At 39.8% G+C, this 17,270-nt stretch overlaps 1 protein-coding gene across 2 annotated transcripts in view; it reads left to right on the forward strand.

Annotated features, from left to right (window-relative positions):
* gcgra (glucagon receptor a) overlaps positions 1-17,270 on the forward strand; it is a 71,974-nt gene that overhangs the window by 38,210 nt on the left and 16,494 nt on the right. Inside the window, exons 2-4 of one of the 2 annotated variants that reach the window (XM_041816838.1) lie at positions 13,660-13,798; positions 15,219-15,315; positions 17,080-17,187. In XM_041816838.1, the coding sequence (XP_041672772.1) occupies positions 13,745-13,798; positions 15,219-15,315; positions 17,080-17,187 (259 nt within the window). In that variant the 5' untranslated portion in view covers positions 13,660-13,744. Of the gene's footprint in view, positions 1-13,398; positions 13,799-15,218; positions 15,316-17,079; positions 17,188-17,270 lie in introns of those variants that run through there. The other variant, XM_041816839.1, reaches the window with a different exon arrangement.

The raw sequence follows: 17,270 nt of genomic DNA on the forward strand, positions 1-17,270 counted from the left end.
ACTATAATACTGGACACCTTTGAATAAATTAGTTCATAATCTCACGTCTTTATGGTGTAAAAAGAGGAAGTTTATATGTTTGATATTTTATGTACTTTTTCTTATTAATTTTTTTAGAGCAGGGGAAGGATATGTATTTTTATTGTTTTATTTGATTATTCTATGGAAAGGGAGAGCGAGTGCATATGGATGATGGAGGGAATGTCTTTACACCCAGCAACTGGATGAAAATAAACATCGGTACTAAAATAATTTCTCTACCTGAAATAAAGGGTAAAGAGCTCTGTAGAGTCTGATAAAAGACTTGTGCTGTCCCAAATAAAAAGCTGTGATGTGCTTAATGGTCAGTAATATCCACACATCAGCGTGTCCTCCTTATCCTTTGTTTTAAAGGTCACATATTTTACCCCTTTAAGACAAGTTTAGTTTGGTCTCAGAGGCCCCGAAAACATGCCTGTGAAGTTTGTTACTGAAAATATACTCCAGTATTGGATTTTTGCATGTCTAAACACCCCTCAGTTTCAGCCCTGCTTAGAACAAGCTGTTTCTGTGTCTGTGGCTTTAAATGTTAATGAGCTGTCTGACTCTGCCTCTGACCCCACCCCTCTCAGGAAATGGATGTTGCTTAATGGATGTGGCTCTCCTGAAGAAAGTTCCACCCTCCTCTCCTGATCCTCCTCTAAGCTCAGGACTTTCCTGATTCTTGGGAGGGTTGTGGAAAGGTCAGGGGCACATATTCTTTCTAGAAAAGCCTCAAAAAAGTGTATTTTGCATAAAATGTTACCTTTAAACAAATATCTCCATACTACTCCTTTAAATCAAGCACATCTGCACATTCTTTAGTGGATATGGTAAAAAGAGGGACTATTGCTAATAGTGTGGTGCAAATAATCTAAGTGAATCTGCCCCTTAAGCCCTTTCTATCTCTGGAGACTGAGCCTTTTAGTTCCACAGTTAATGGCTTAATTTCACCTCTTTCTGCCATTGTTTGTGGCTGCAGAGTTGACAGTTTCTTCCTGTATTCAACCTTTTAGTGTCTGATTTAAAAAACATCAATTAAATGCAACAAACAATTTGGGAGTTTTGATTTATAGCCTTGAGACATCACACTCACAAGAATGAAATATCAGGGCAGATAACCGGTTAACATAAAGCCTCCAGCCTTGTCACCGCTGTGGACATGTGACAGTATGAAGCCATATCAGTGCATACTGTAAAACCAAAAGTGTGATAAATGCACCTTTTACATGTGGATTGGAGGTTATAAATACTTAATGTTTCCTCCCTGCAGCACAATCATCTCTAAAAGCTAGGAAGAGGAGTATCTGATGAATAAACAAACACTTCTACTATGTGTTTCTATTTATATTTGGTTATTCGTGGTATTATCAGTTTTCATTTTTATAGATGTAAGAGCAGTTAGACTGTGTTATTCTATGTGGCAGTATTTCTGCCTATTTCTCTACAAAACATATTTTATTCTCCATTTTCACACTCAAGTGTTATTCCTGCACAATGTTGAACACCAGTGTTCCTGCTGACACCTTTGACTTTCTATTAAATAAAGTACAATGTCCCCATGACGTTTTTCAACACTTCTGAATTTAATCAAGTAAAAGCAGCTTAAGCCGTGTTTTGGAATGTTTGCTAGGATGGAACAAGCATGCTTTAGCAGCTAGTTTGTCAAAAGGATTTTGTTCACTCAGCCATAGACAAGGTATCTCAAGGTAAGGGTGAGAGACAAAGGGTGAGACAAGCCTTCACCTTCTTGGCACATTGTCCAAACACCAGTCAGAGTAGAAATGCCAGCAGGCAGTGAACGGTTCGCAGAGCAGTGAATGTCTTATTCCTTTACAGATCCAACACACCTGACAACTAAATCCCACTGACAAGACTCACCAAATTAGGCCTTGACCTTTGCAGTTATTGTGCTGTTGGAGAATGAAAAGTGTATATACAGCATACCTAACATAGGGATGCTCTCCCTCACAGGCACATGCTGGATCAAGTGGAGTTGGTGGACAGGACATTGCTGTACTTTTCCCCATGCAGGGGATTGTATGTATCAGGAGGTGAGAAAAAAAGATTGAGAGTGAGAGTGCCAATTTTGCACTTTGAAATGTGTGAACTGAGACTTGCAGCTACTGTGGATGTGTTGATGATGTCACTAATGTTGCTTATTGTAGCCACCTTTTGTTTCCTGGTTGCTTGTGTACTGCTAATCAGTCGTTCAGTGATGACGATGATGATGCTTTCAAGTCCATGTTATCATTCAAAAATGCCCCAGAAAACTCAGAATTAACAGATGTTGTAGACCATCTCTGAATATGTCCTGTGTTAAAGGTCAAGCACCTGCCCTATGCCAGGCATTTAAATGACCTTCATCAGCTGTTATTACTATCATTACAGTGCTTCAGATGAGGAAAACTGCAGACAAGAATACAACTATTTGCAATTTCTGATAACATGTTTACAGCAACATGCATTGCCAGACTGTCATCACTTGATAACAGTAAAGACTTGCTTATGTGAAATTGATGCATTTTGATGACAACATTAAACCTTTTTGATAATGCTTTAAAAAATAAAGTTTTTGTTTAATGCTGAACTAAAAAAAATAACAAGATGACATTAAAGTCAGTTTTAGTACCAAACAATGATTAAAATGTACCTTACATATCCCCCACGTGTCCAACTGAACTTAAAGCTACTTATGGTACCAGTATTGTTTCCTCCATTCTAGATTCCTGTTTGTTTTGCACAGAACATTTTACTACTCTTATTGGTGGCGTGTCTGTCTCACTTTGTTGCAAGGCACACTGTTGCTGCATTTGCCCTTGATACCTCTCAGAAGACTTCTTGGTTGTACTGTTTTTAAACTGTCCAACATGTTGTAGGCCAATCACAGTTAATACGTTCTGGCATGCAGAGATACTAAGCCATTATGCAGTTATTTGGGGAACAGCACCACTTTGCATGCAAATTGGCCTTATTACATTAAGCATCTAATGATGAGGATGGTAACGGCACGGTGTTAATAGACTAAAGAATAGTTTACTGTCTGTTAGAGCTGATGGAAGGATGCTGCAGTTTTTCTGGTGCACAAACTTTCCGGAGATCAGGACAAACTTACACCTCTGTATGACTTTAGAATAAAGGATGATACATGATGTGTAAATAAGGTTGTGAAATATTACTTTAACATTGCTAAAACTGAGCCATAACTAAGAGTTAAATCAGTCAGCTACTTTTTTATGCATGTGTGGCACCATAGCGCATGTTGAGGATGTAACTGTTGCAGTTGTTTTCTTAGAGTTTTCCTTCATTCAGGAAGGAAACTTTGTCATATCAATATTACTGTTCCTTTAATTAAACTCACATCTGAATATTAAACATGGATCATCAAATCTGTGCGGGATGTGGGCGCAGGCAGGGATCAGGATTAAAAAATTGTCCTACTCAGTTCATTAAATGAAACTGTAATGTTGTAGCATATCTTATTTTAAAGTCATCAGACCCCTTCCCATGTTCTCTTCCTGATTGTGTAGAGCCACTAGCCACCCCTGCCTTAATTCACATATGGGTAATTCTCAACTGTTAAATTATAATCTAGTAATCTTCTGACTCTGAGGTAGGGTTCCATACTAGTACCTCATATTATGCTCCCTGTGACAGCTGTCAATATCCTTTTACAATCTGATTACACCTGACCTCAACCATTTGGCTTTACTGATCATCAATGGGACCAATCATACTAAAAACAGACTGTTGTGCTTGGATGATACAAATAGCATCTTGCTATCAGTCATCATGCATGGAGACACACATCAACATTGCATGTCACTCCAGGAAAAAAACCTGCTTTTGCTCTAAGTCTGAGGTCAGTGAGCAGCTGATGAGAAGCTTCCTCACTGATTACTTTGATTGTTATCTTAATGGCTGGAAGACATATAGGAATAAACAGCTCTCTGGAGACACTTTTGTTTCTTTGTAAGGTAAAGATATTTGGCTATCCATTGATTTGTTTTATCACACTGATAACTCTCCAGTTAGTCATGTTGTTTTACTCTTACCTGGCATTTTATTCATAATTTTCACTGTGATGCATTTATGGATTTAGAATAGAGACAACTGTGCACATATATTTTATTATTTTTATATATATGTGTTAGTATCAGCCAGCGATTGTTATTCATTTCTATCCTTAATGATACTGTTATAATCACTATCATTATTTCTTCGTTCACTTATGCGCACTCATTACGCTTACTGTCAGACAGAGATAATGCAGGATATTGTAGAAGCCTATTATTCACCTACACATGAACCTTCCCTGCTGCACCTCCTCTATCATATGCTGCTGTCTTTCTGTCTGTCTACGCCACATACATTAATATCATCAACAAAACAATCTGAAGGACATGCCGGAGCAATCACAATAATCACTCAAAACATCCATGGGAGAGAAGAAAGAGTTATTCAAAGTCTTTTAACAGATGGCATCATATCATCCCAATTTTAGCATTTCTTTACATTGGCTTCCTGTTAGTTTTAGGATTTATTTTAAGATTTTACTCATTACTTTTAAAGAACTAAAGGGTCTGGCTCCAATATATGTTACAGCACTTTTAACCCCCTAGCCAGTCTGCACCCTGAGATCCTTGGGTGGGGACTTCCTGGCCATTCCAAAGCCAAAACTTGTAACTAAAGGTGACAGGTCCTTTTCCATCAGGGCCCCTCGACTTTGGAACGACCTACCTGAGGAGGTAAAGCCTGCAGAAACAGTGACTGCTTTTAAATCACTTCTTAAAACTCATTTCTATAGACTTGCTTTTATGTGATGTTGACTTACTCATTCTAATTCCTTTAATCATTGTTCTACCTTTTTATCTCCACCTTTATGATTACATTACTGCTACTTTTGCTTTTTTACTGTTATTATTATTGTTACTATTATTTCTTTACTACTTCTGGTTTTTAGCTTGTTTTAATACTTTTTACTCTTTTCATTTGTGTTTTAATTGTGGTGTTTATTTTGTATTGAATATTTTACTTTGTGGTACTTCCGGTTTCCGGAGCTGGTTGCTGGCTGCTAACTTGACTCTGTTTCTCCTGAGGCGTTCACCCTGCCCCCCTGGTGCTGTGGAGAGGCACACCTGCAGCGAATCCTCTAATTACACCTGCTATTTAAGACTGGCTGCAGCTCTCTACAGCGCCTGAGTCTTGTCTACATTACCTCACGGTAAACGTCGTCTCCGGGCTCCTTCTCGTGATCCTTCAGAGAAGTTCTTTGTGCTTTTGATGATTCCAGTGATCTCTAGTGTTTGCATTTTGTGTACATTGTCGCTAACGTGCCTCTCCTCCTTTTTTCCAGTGCCTCCTGCTCAATTCACCACAGCCAGCTCCAGCACTCCCTCACTCCCTCCTGGACTCTTGGAATCCCCTTCCCTGGTGCACTTATCCTCACAATAAAACTGTTAAAACTGCTTCCGTCTCCGCACCTGAGTTCAACCCTTACACAAAACATCACATTAATATCTCTTTCTCCTCTTATTGTTTTGATTTTCTATATCCATGATCTTGAGTTTTTATTTAGGCTGATCTTACTGTTTTTTGCTTTTACCCTCTTGATGCTTGTATTATTTTAGAGTTTTCCTTCCTTAGACTTATTCTTTTACTTTTTTTTCTTTTGTAATTTTACCTCTCACTGCTTTTCCTATTGCTTTTCTTGTACTTGCCTTTTAAAACTTCCGTCCCCTTGGTCTCAGGTTTTGTGGTCAGGTTCCTGTGTTGGTCAGATACTCATGAGTTCTTATGATGTCTTGTGATATCTTAGTTCTTGTGATATCTTAGGATGTCTTTGTTCTTATGACGTCTCAGGTTGTCTCAGCTCTGGTGATGTCATGGGATGTCTAAGCTCTTATGACTTCCATGGATTTTTATTTCTAATAATGTCTCAATAATGTTGTTTTGGCCAAACATGTATTCTGGGTTTTGACCTGTTTAGGTTCTCTTCCCTTGAACGTTTACTTGTTGTTTTGTTGTCTTTATCTCTTGTTGGGTTCTGCTGCTTTGTTTTTCTGCATGTCAAAGCACTTTTTAAACCCTTGTTTTTAAAGTGTTATATAAATAAAGGGAGGGACATGGGGCCTCCCATTCGGGACAAAATAATTTAGCTCAAAATATGGACCTAGCAAATATGGGACAGCTGGCAACCCTATTGGTAGTGATGTACTCAAGACCACACTATGGGAGACCAGAGTGCACCAAGACCAAGACAAGACTTTTGGGGATAGAGACCGAGTCAAGACCAAGACCATAAAAATTAATTTTAGAAAAATCCATGACAGGGTTGAACTGTTAAGGAGCATTCTCTCTTTAATTTTAGTTTTCTTTTTATTAAATTGACAGATAAAAACAATCTGTCTGTAACTCTTTCAAAGCACAACATGCAAAAATTTCAAATCTTAACAAATTTGTTTAACTAACTTGTTGTAAAAAATGTATCCTTGTATGTATTAAAAAGCAACCGACAAGTCCAGAATTATTTTAAATATCTGAAAATGAGATGTTTATCTAGGTTTGTCAGGTAAATGAGGCCTAAAGTACGTGTTCAGAGGTATTTCTGACTAGAAATAAGATAGACTGATGTGCGAGTTTTTGCAGGGGTAGCTATTTGTTGTTTTAACAAGTGCTGCTCCTTATGATCACATTAATGAAGTCAAAGAATAGCAGATCAGTGCTGGTCTTGAGTCTGACTAGTCTAAGACTGAGCGAAGACAGAGTAAAAATGCTCTCAAGTCCAAGTCAAGATCAAGACATTCAAAAGTTGGTCTCAAGACCAAGACCGTTCTTGAGTACTACAACACTACCTATTGGTCTGTAACATAGACTATATCCTTTGCTTGATGGGTTCCATTAGATCAGTCATGCCCCTAACATTTAAAAACTCCTTTTATGAAATAAAAGCTGATGAGTTATGAATAAAATTACCCCTGTGCAGTATGTAGCAAACAAGAAATAAGCAACTAAAACCAAATCTGTTTCAGAACTCAGCTATTAACATATTTCTGCTGTATGAATGGGCTGCTTTTGAGGGGGTGTTTTTGTGGCTTTGGGGGCCTTGCAGCCACCCTCAAGTGGACACACAAGGATTTTTTTTTTTTTTTTTTTGTGACAATTTTCCATTTTGCTTTGGAAACTGTTTCCTTTTTTTTTCTTCTTTTTTTTTTTAAGAAAGAAGAAGAATGTTAGTATGATCAGAAAAGCATTAAGATACCATCTGTAATGTACTGCAGGAGATCTGACTGATATTTGATTTGATAGCTGCAGAACTTACACAGAACAAGAAAATGTTATCTGTCACCCAGCTACCACACAGAAACCACTCATCCCAGCCATTTTTACTAAAGTCAAATAGCTGAAGTTGATGGATCCTTTACTCAGTGACAGATAAGAGCGCCATCTCCATCTTCCTCCTGCAGAAAAGTCCTGGAGCGTGTCACAGCATGATGCTCCATCTCCTCTGACCTCTGCTTTACCCCATTATCAGATAGTGGGGCTCTCATACAGCACTGTCATGCTCTGTCTAACATCTGAAGCCCTGAGGTATAAGCATGTCGTGCTTTGCCTCGCTTTATTAAATCAAAGCAATGTTTGAAGGAGGAACACGTAAAGCAGTACATGCAGTTTTGCTTTAATGATCATGTAGTTTGACGGATATGTCTGATGGACATTTTGGAAGCACGGCTGCTTGAGTGGCTGCCACTTCATTGGAAAACAAAGACAAACAGGTTTCAACAATGACAAGCAAAGTAGCAGATGGGTCATGCAGTACATTTTTACATTTCTAAAGCTGTATGATAGATCATGGCTCCGGGGCACTTTCCTGAGCTGGATAGTCATTGTGTGTTTTCCAAGAGGTTTGTTTTTAATCCTCGCTGTTCTCTGCGCTGCCTGCATTCATGCATGCACACTCTTCTTTTGTAATTTTATTTGTTGGACAATGTAATTGAATAAAAGGTAAGTACTCTTGAACACACAACACTGATTGTTAGTGGCCATTGTGCTGAGCAATCCAACATGCACTTGAGTACACAACTGTTTTCATGTTCATCATTTACAAATCTCTATACACTTCTCATACAAATAAATGAATGGCCAGGAACATATTGTAATAAATAGCTGCCCTATCCTTCGAATATAAGGAGAATGACCTCTTTGTACTTTAGTGGTATTTAATCGGTTTAAATCCAGCAATGCAGCTTTTCTCAGAACAAGCTAGTACTCTACCTACTGTTGTTGTTGTTTACCTCTCTAATTCTAATCCTTGTCATCCTCAAGTCCGTGTGTAGGTTTATGCTAAATTTAGCAAAAATCCCTCAATGCATTATTAAATTATTGTGTGCATCAGATTTGAAGTCGCACTTCAACCTTGAGGCAAGAAGCAATGTGCCAAAATTTGAAAAAAAAAAAAAGAAAAAAGTTCCCCAAAGCACCCTTAAGATAACGTATTCACAAGTAATAGATGAAAATAAAGGCAGTATGACCTTGACCTTTGACCTCCAAAAATATATCAGTTGACTGTTGTGACAAAAAAGAAAGCAGGGTCTTCTCTGCCAAGTAAAACTGTATATCCATCACTGTTTTGCCATTGATAGTTAAATGTGTGACAGAAGTGCTCCTGGACAGATGGATAGAGAACCTGAAAACATAAAGCCTTAGTGTAAGGGCTGCCAACTGTTCCTTAAAATAAGGAATCATTCCTTATTAGGGAGCTAAATTGCATGCTACTTTCTAAACTTATAAGGAATGCCTTTTGTTCAATATTTTTGGCCTATTTGAAAATCAGGAGCTTCTGTGACATGAGCATTTTTTTTCACAATCCAATTGAATTTGTTCTGATTGGAGATTTAAATTTCTCTGTTAACATGGACGGTAAAAGATGCGACCTGATTGAGTTATTATACAACGGCTCTGACATGTGCAGCATTGTCCAACCAGTCAACTCTGCCAAAAACTTGACATAGAAGAAGAAATTCTTCCTAAATAAGTCACTGGCACTCGCAAGTTTTTTTAAACTCCTGCTATCCCAAAATGGTGGATTGTTCTACTTTTTCATGTCTGTACCTTATATTATATGATCAACAATCCTGAGCTCTTTTTCAGTTTCTTGAAAAAAAAAAAAAAAAAAAGTTGTCTCAGCAACAGATCAGTTTTGTTTGGTCCCCGCCATGTTTCTGTCTGTGGAGCAGACAAGCGCAGTAAGACAAAAATCACCCCAAACGGGGAGAGATAATCAGGTCAAGTGATTTTATGGACGCTGATCAGAACAACTATGATAAAAAGCATTCTGTCATCTCTACACATGATCATGGGGTAGCAGTTGTTCAGTCTGTAGGGACAGTCAGGGGGGAACTGAAGGGTCACTGTATCAAGTGGTTGCTGGAGAGGTGCCCGTTCACTTTCTGAGCACTGCTGAGGTGCCAAACTTCATGCAGGGGGGTGGATCCTATTTTCAATAAGTCATGATTTGATTTCATTTTAATTTAAAATTCATTTTCAATCAAAATAATTCCTGATTTAAAATAAATTTCCCATGCTCAACAAAGTGGTGCTTATTTTAGGACATTTCACAGTCTTATGTGTCCTAAGAAGCAATAAAATGTCATGTGACATGAAAAGTCCCCTACTCCCTCCCATTAGTAAAGTGAGTTACTCGAAAGTGGCGGTGTAGCTTGTGCACTAGTCAGCAGTTGTTGGCCATTGTTCCACTTATTTTAAGTCACCATCATTTTGCAGACATCTCATTTTGAAGATGTAAGGTCAGGCCTCTTCCTACCCAGGAGATAGTTGAATCCGAAATGTGTCCTTATGCTTGTCTTCAGTCAGGACAGGATGGGCTGACATCTTATTGCTCCTTAGACAGACAGTCCATTAGTAGATGCGGTCATACATTCCACACAAACAGGGATAGATAATGATAGCTACGTGGCTAGTGAGCCACAGCCAACACGCCCCCTGAACTATCTGAGTACCAAAGAGAAAAGTGCACAGGAGAAAAATGCCAGCAGCAGCTTTGCTGTACTCAAACTGGCTGCTTGTGGTAGTATTCTTAGGGTCACAGTATGTCCCAAAAAGTAGAATTTGTATGAATCTTTGAATCAATCAGAATTGCAGAAATAAATATTTCCCATGCTCTTTTCAAATTGTTTTTTTTTTTCCAGTGCAGCCCCTTACACTTCCATCACTCTGTTAGTTCATGATCATGTTTGTTTGTGGCCTATGTATGTTCACATAGCATGTTCAAGAAACAGAGAGAAAGAAACTGAATCTCCTCTGTGTTTTATGAACTATATATTCTAACATATTCTAATACAGAGGTGAAACATCTTGGCCCACACACCTTGAGAAGTCTCTCAGCCTCTGTTGACTCATAAGAGTGGCTTCAACTTTTAAATCAGATCTTCAACCTCAATCTATCCATCTACCTTCTACCGTTTATCTGGGACCGGGTCATGGTGGCAGCAGGCAAAGCAGGTCAACCCAGTCGCTCCTCCCCTGCAACATTTTCGAGTTCCTCCTGAGGATTCCAAGGCGGTCCCAGGCCAGGTGGGATGTATAATCCCTCCAGCAAGTTCTGGGTCTGCCTCGGGGTCTCTTCCCATTTTGCTTGGGGTTTTCCAGGAACACAGAACAAGTGGGGCTGAACATCACATGTAAGAATGGACGTTTTGGTCTGGATATGCAGAGTCTCGTGCTTTAGCAGCACATCATAACAGAGGTTTAAGCTTGATAAGCATGCACCTCCAAGTTCTACTCCAGCTCCTAACAAATGGCTGATGTGATTCCCATTACCGTGAATCCAAGGCATCCAAGCAAACACATTGGATGTGACGAAGCTGCATAAATAAAGCATGAGAGACTTACGAATGAATGTCCTCAGGGTGTATCTTAAAAATCTGCATTCTTTTTTTGTAGCAGTTCTGACCGCTCATCTAAGGAGATTTTGTTTACCGCTTTTGGGCATTTGGCATTGTTACATACAAAAAAAAAAAAACATGTAGATACAACATGAATCAGTGCACAAAACTGCCAGGGCTGTGATGTGAGACTGATGTTAATTGGTGACAATTTGAAAAGGGTGAAGAGAGAAGGTGTTAATTTAACAAGTGAGGAAGTGGGGGACTTCAGCTAGTCACCTTTTTGAGGGCATGCTTTTCATCTCCAATTTTTGTCCTCATCTAAAATAAATCTCATCAACTCAGGGCGACAACATGTTTTCAAACAAGCGGGGATCTTTTGTGAAGTGTAAATTAATACGGTGTAAGGATTAGAAAACAAACCTTGTATTCAGTTAAATAAAGTAATAAGACAACATTTCATGGCACAAACATATTTCAAAAAGGTTGGGACAGGGCCATTTAACCATTCTGTCGCATCACCTCTTCTTTTAACAACTCTGTGTTAACGAGGAGACCAATGTGGCCTGTTTTATCACTCTTGATTTATGTAGGATTAAAGCAGCTCAGTGTCTCGTCATATTTTGTATTTCATAGTGCCTCAAACCTTTCAACGGGGGATGAGTCAGGACTGTGGAGCCATTCTGTCATGATACACCCTCAAAAGATCCAGGCCTAGAAAGAGGGTGGTGGAAGCAGAGCTAGGGTGAGGTGTCCTGACTGGGACTAGCACTCACCCCCTGGACATGGTAGTCATACTGTGATCAGCTGCCAGCCAGCTAAACCTAACTATTGGCTCCCAGCTCCCACAGCCAATCACAGCTCTTTCTCTCAACACAGTTGTCCCTTTCAATATGGTATACCTCTCACCAATCCCTGCTTGCATCAGTGTTGATGTATCATGCTGTTGTTGGTGAAGCTTAACCTCCTCCTTAAAAGCATAAAGCTTGTTGCATCTTCATTAAGATTCATGCTACTATGGATTAATTTCTTTTGAGCTATTTTTTTATCGTATTCAACACGCATTGTCTTCAATGTAACTACCCATATGGGGGTTTGTATGCTGCTTGAGTAACTCAGGGAACATCTTTTAAGCAGATTCTTCTCCGCCAAGTTAAACCACACATCCATTTTGCAATAGGATGATTATATGTATGACGATTGACTAAAAGGTAGAGAGCCTTCCCTTTTATTCAATTTACTCTCTAACTTTGTCCAACTTTACCCTCTTTTTAGTCTCTTCCTCTCTCTCTTTAAATAATGCCTTTCAGCAGGGCTCCACTGACCACTGAGCCTGGTTAATGATTACAGCTACTGTCTACAAAGTTGCAGAAAGTGGAGCAGACAGGCTGCCTTGGTTCATGGGAAATGAGTCTCTTTATATGTTTGTGGGAAAAGGAGTGAGAGGGAAACCCTTGCAAAACCATCATACAGTCATGCCGTCAGCAAGAGCATGCACTCACCCATATGTATGTCAGCCACTGGGACACGTGCTTACACATCATGCACCCACAGACTAACGCCTGGTTACTTTGTCTGGTAAGAGCAAATGTATTTCAGTTGCATTTGGCAGCATATGTTTGCAGATCTTTTAAATTGTAAGGCTGTTGGTTCATCCCTTCAGTGTAAAGCATCAGATTTACATGCAGAACATATGCTTTCAATGCGCTAATAGACTGGGATGGGTTTCACTCAAATTCTCTTCTAAGGACAGCATACCAGACACTTCTTTGGTTAAATGTGTCTTTAAACAACAACAGATTTGTGGCTTCAGTATGTCTGATGGTGCTGTGATCTCAACTGAACCAGCCTTGACCTGATGTCAGAACAGACAAGAGAAGCTTTGATCCCTGAGGCGCCCGGGGCAATCAGTCAGTCTGTACTATAGCTAATGCTCACTGCATCCTGTGGTCATTACACTGAACAGGCCATTTAGAAAATATAGCTTTAGATATTATCTGAATTCTGCTTCATTATATACAGGGTGAACCTAAAGGTTGGAACTAAGCTTGTTCAACTCTGGAACACTGTTGACATTTTCAGTCAAAGTACACTTAACATGCATACATTACAGCCCATGCATCAGTCATTGCACATTGTGCTCTTGTAGGTTAACAAGAAAATCAATGCACATCAGCACAACAGCCTCCTTCCACCACAAGACTAGAACAGAATGGAATTTGAAACGTTTTAGCCAAAAATGTTTCCATGGTCAAGGTGTTTTTTGCAGAAACGTTTCAGATTTCGTTCCGTTCTCCGGCTTCACCCTAATCTCTCAGGGGAGTTTGTGCCGTCCATCACACAGGTGAGTAACCTCTGGCACACACTGACACTCAAGCGCTGACAAAAAAAGATGAAGGCAGACAGCCGCCAAATGTGACTTACTAAGTGAGTGCATCTGTGCTGAGCCGCAGGTGTCTTACAGATGAGACAAACTGTTTCCTGGATTTTTTTGGTATGTGTTTGATGTTCCAGAGTGGTCTGGTTTTGGAAATTGCATCATTCAGAGTTTATTCCCTGGAGTCAGAATGTCCTTTAAATTGCTTTTACATCTTCTGCATGAGACTGTTCTGTGATAGACATAACCCAGCCTTTTTCCTGTTTTGATCCCTTTTGTTTAGCACAGTGAAGTTGAGCCAAGGTAGCGAGTACTGTTTGTAATGAGCTTTGATCGATTGTGTGTCTCTGTGTCATCCAGGCAGTGTGGCGAGCGTAGATAAGCCCCCTTATGAGGTGAAAACCCTTCCCTGTCCTGCAGTATCCGCTCCAAGCAGGAATAAGGGATGTCACGGCTGTTCTTCCTTTTGGCAATGCTTATTTTCTCCTGCAGCATCCAGGTAGGTCTTCAGAGGACAAGCACAGGCACACCCACACAAATCACACAAGAAAGCACTTATACATTCTTACATTTCCAAGATGTGGATGGCCACCATGCAAGCCATTGAACTCCCATTAGTGTTTGACCTTTACAGTGTGGGGGTGGTTGTAGTTTTCCTAACTCTGCTGACTTCTGAAACAAGCCAGAGAGGGTTCAAGCTTAAACAAACTGTCCTGCTCTTTCATGACACGATTGTTATACAATGGTGCAACATCAGTGAGCTATTCGTGATGTTAAATTATTTGCAAATGCAAAAAGGGTTTTCATCATGGCCTAACAAGAGTATAAAGCTGGAGGCTGGTTCTGCACCAAATCAGCCACATGCTATCCAAATGGATTGAGGCTAATTTGCAACCAGCACCAGGAAAGCAGTGCCTCTTTTGCAGTAGATGCAACAAAACAACTGACCAGTGAGCCTGGGTGGGCACAAATATGCAACAATAAGCCTGTGAGCCTGAGCTCAGGGTAAACACAGCCCTGTTAGATGCATTTGGGGATTGTGACAGGAATTTATAGATTTTGTACAGAAGGAGTGAAGCAAAATCATACGTGAACAGACAGCCAGTTGAGAGGACCACCTCTGTTGTTACTGATAACGTATATTTTCAGCTTGGAGCAATAACATTTAGACTCTTCTGCCATTATTGATTAGATAGGAATAATGTGTATTTGCAGATCTGTATGCATTTACACTAAACTGTGTAAGCATTAGTAGATCTATTTACACATTTGCAATTAGATTTGTAACAACAGTAGCTCCATGTACAAAGCCTTGCTCCAGGCACCACATCAGAGTGTTATCTTGATGGATGAAATCCCTGGTTTTGGTCGGGTTGTTTACAGCTATCGCATAAATGAGTTACAGAGGAAAACATGATGTCTAATGGAATTACACCTGCAAGCTCGGTCAGACACACTCAAGCACAATCATTCACACCTAACATGCAAAATAATCAAGTCACATTACACTCATCCTCCTAATGCAGCGGTCTATTTAAGATGATCTCTTCCTCTGCTCTGCAATTGCCAGCTCTGCCCTGAATCAGAACCGCGCTCTCACTTCAACACACCTCCACCCCAGCTTCCACCTGTCAGCTCCAACAAGGGGTTTAAGATGTTATCTCATCCCTCCACATATTCTGCATATAAAATACATTTCTGAGGAGTGATGAAGTCTGAGCCTGATGGCAAACATGTTACGCTGCTGTAGGCTTGAATAATTACAAACAAGAGTTGACCGACTGACCTCGGTTAACATTTTTTAATTTAAAGTTTTCATGGTTCGTGTGAAGTCCACATTTTTGCACATACTATGCCACTAAGTATACAACTGTGTGACCTTTTGCTGAATGTTTCATGTTTGTGCTCCATTTCATTAGGTATCTCCGACTGCTACTCTGGATAAGCTAAAGGAGAGTTGGACACTGTACATGGAGGAGTGTGATCGCAACAACAGCCGAGACCCACCAACAACTGGTGAGCTGAAAACCGTTAAACCTTTTCCACTGAGTAAGTCTGCAGTAACACAAAATGTTGGCCTCTTATGACAACAGACATACATCCAGTTGATGTACGGTAGTTTTATATATAGACTACACATCTGCTGTATTTTGAGTACTGTTTCTGGCTGCCTTTTGAATGTAGTTCAGTTTTTACCCTTCCTCAGTGTCCTGCATGGGTCCAGTTTTGCAAACTAGCATCTGCCCACACCTGCAGAGCTCAAAACCAAAACCTGACCCACGTCCTGTGTGTATCCCCATTTAATACCCAGACCCACCAGGACCCATGAATAGCAGAACATGAGCCGAACCATGAATGAAAAAAATGTGTAGGCTACAATGAAGAATTGCATATGTTAACATATGTTAAATACACATCCATTACACTCAGTTTTAATTAAATGGGCTGTTTCTCTTACCTGTACAGAGGTGGTCTCATTTATATATGTCTGGGGAATTCAGCTTTAATAAAAAGATGTATTTTACATATTAAAACTGGTGCTTGATTGGCGCATACTTGAGGAATACATAACGTTGCATGAAAAGAAATGGCAGAGAGGGATGCAGAGATTGGATATGAGTTAATCAGCCTATTTATTCAAACAGGACCCCAAACATCATTATCTTCTAGCCGTAGAATTTTTCTCTTGTTGCTCATTTTATTACATTTAATCTGTTACATCATTATTGCTGCAGTAAAACCTTCCTTTATGTATGCAGACTCACACTGCCTAGTTCACATGCCCATATAGTATTTGTGGTTATGTTAGTCTGAGTCATGTTCATAGTAGTTGCTCCATTCTTCTTAGAATTTTCCTCCCATTTTAAGAAGAGGTAAGTTGCTAGTTTTTAGTAGTGCAGCAAGTTTAATATCCATGCCCCTCACAGTGGCTGCTTGATTCTGATTGGCTAGAAGAGTGCATGTTATTTTAAGTCAAATAATTAGCATAGACAAAAAGAATACTGACTGTAATATGGACTTAGACAAATGTAATTAAATGTTATTGTCACAAAAATGTAATCTTTTATTCATTTTTTCCCCCATTCCCCCTTATTTGCTCCTAGTCAGGGCCTCAGTTTGAAAAATGCTGCAGTAGACCATTTTCAGCAGCAGCAATTTCCCCTCCCCTGTTCCAAGCACTGTATAATCCCCTCACTCTCAGCTGTCCAGTTTTCTATTTGCTGCCCCACACTCTCTGCTTTTGCTCACGCTGAGAGAAGTCTGGCTCCAGTTTGCTCCGCTGACAGAGTGTTTAACTACATGGCAACTATGCCACTTCAGTTGTAATACTGTCTGCCTCATTGTGAACTACAATCACAGAACACTGATGCTCCAACTTATAAAAAGGATGCTTCCCACATTGCACACAAATCACACCTCTTAGCTGCTTTCATACATTCTTCACTGAATGTACCAGAGTCTGTGCATGTGTATAGGAGATGGAAAAGATACCTTCATATGTCAGACTTCTGCCTACAAATAACCAGCACTGCTTAAATCCTCTGTGAATAACATGAAATAGGGATATGATCAGAATGTCATCAATATTGGACTTTACTCTGAAGTCAAGATGAAAGACCATGATGTGAACAAATGGCCTAATGACCAGCAGCTGCAACTTCAAAGACGTGTTACTGTACTCCATGATGACTCAGACCACTCCAGGTCATACATACAGACATGTAAGGGCTGTGATTATACAGGAGAATCTCACCCATATTTCATGTTGCACATCTCCAGGTCTTGTGTGCAACAGGACTTTTGACAACTATGCATGCTGGCCTGATGGACTCCCCAACACCACAGTCAGTGTGTCATGTCCGTGGTATCTGCCATGGTACCATAAAGGTAAGATGTGTGGTGGTAATTTGTGAGTTGTGTTTAAATAGCTGGCAGAAAAAGACAGCTGACTGTGATTACTGTTGTGTGTT

The sequence above is a fragment of the Cheilinus undulatus genome, linkage group 21 (genome assembly GCF_018320785.1).
Source record: "Cheilinus undulatus linkage group 21, ASM1832078v1, whole genome shotgun sequence".
Lineage (NCBI taxonomy): Eukaryota > Metazoa > Chordata > Actinopteri > Labriformes > Labridae > Cheilinus > Cheilinus undulatus.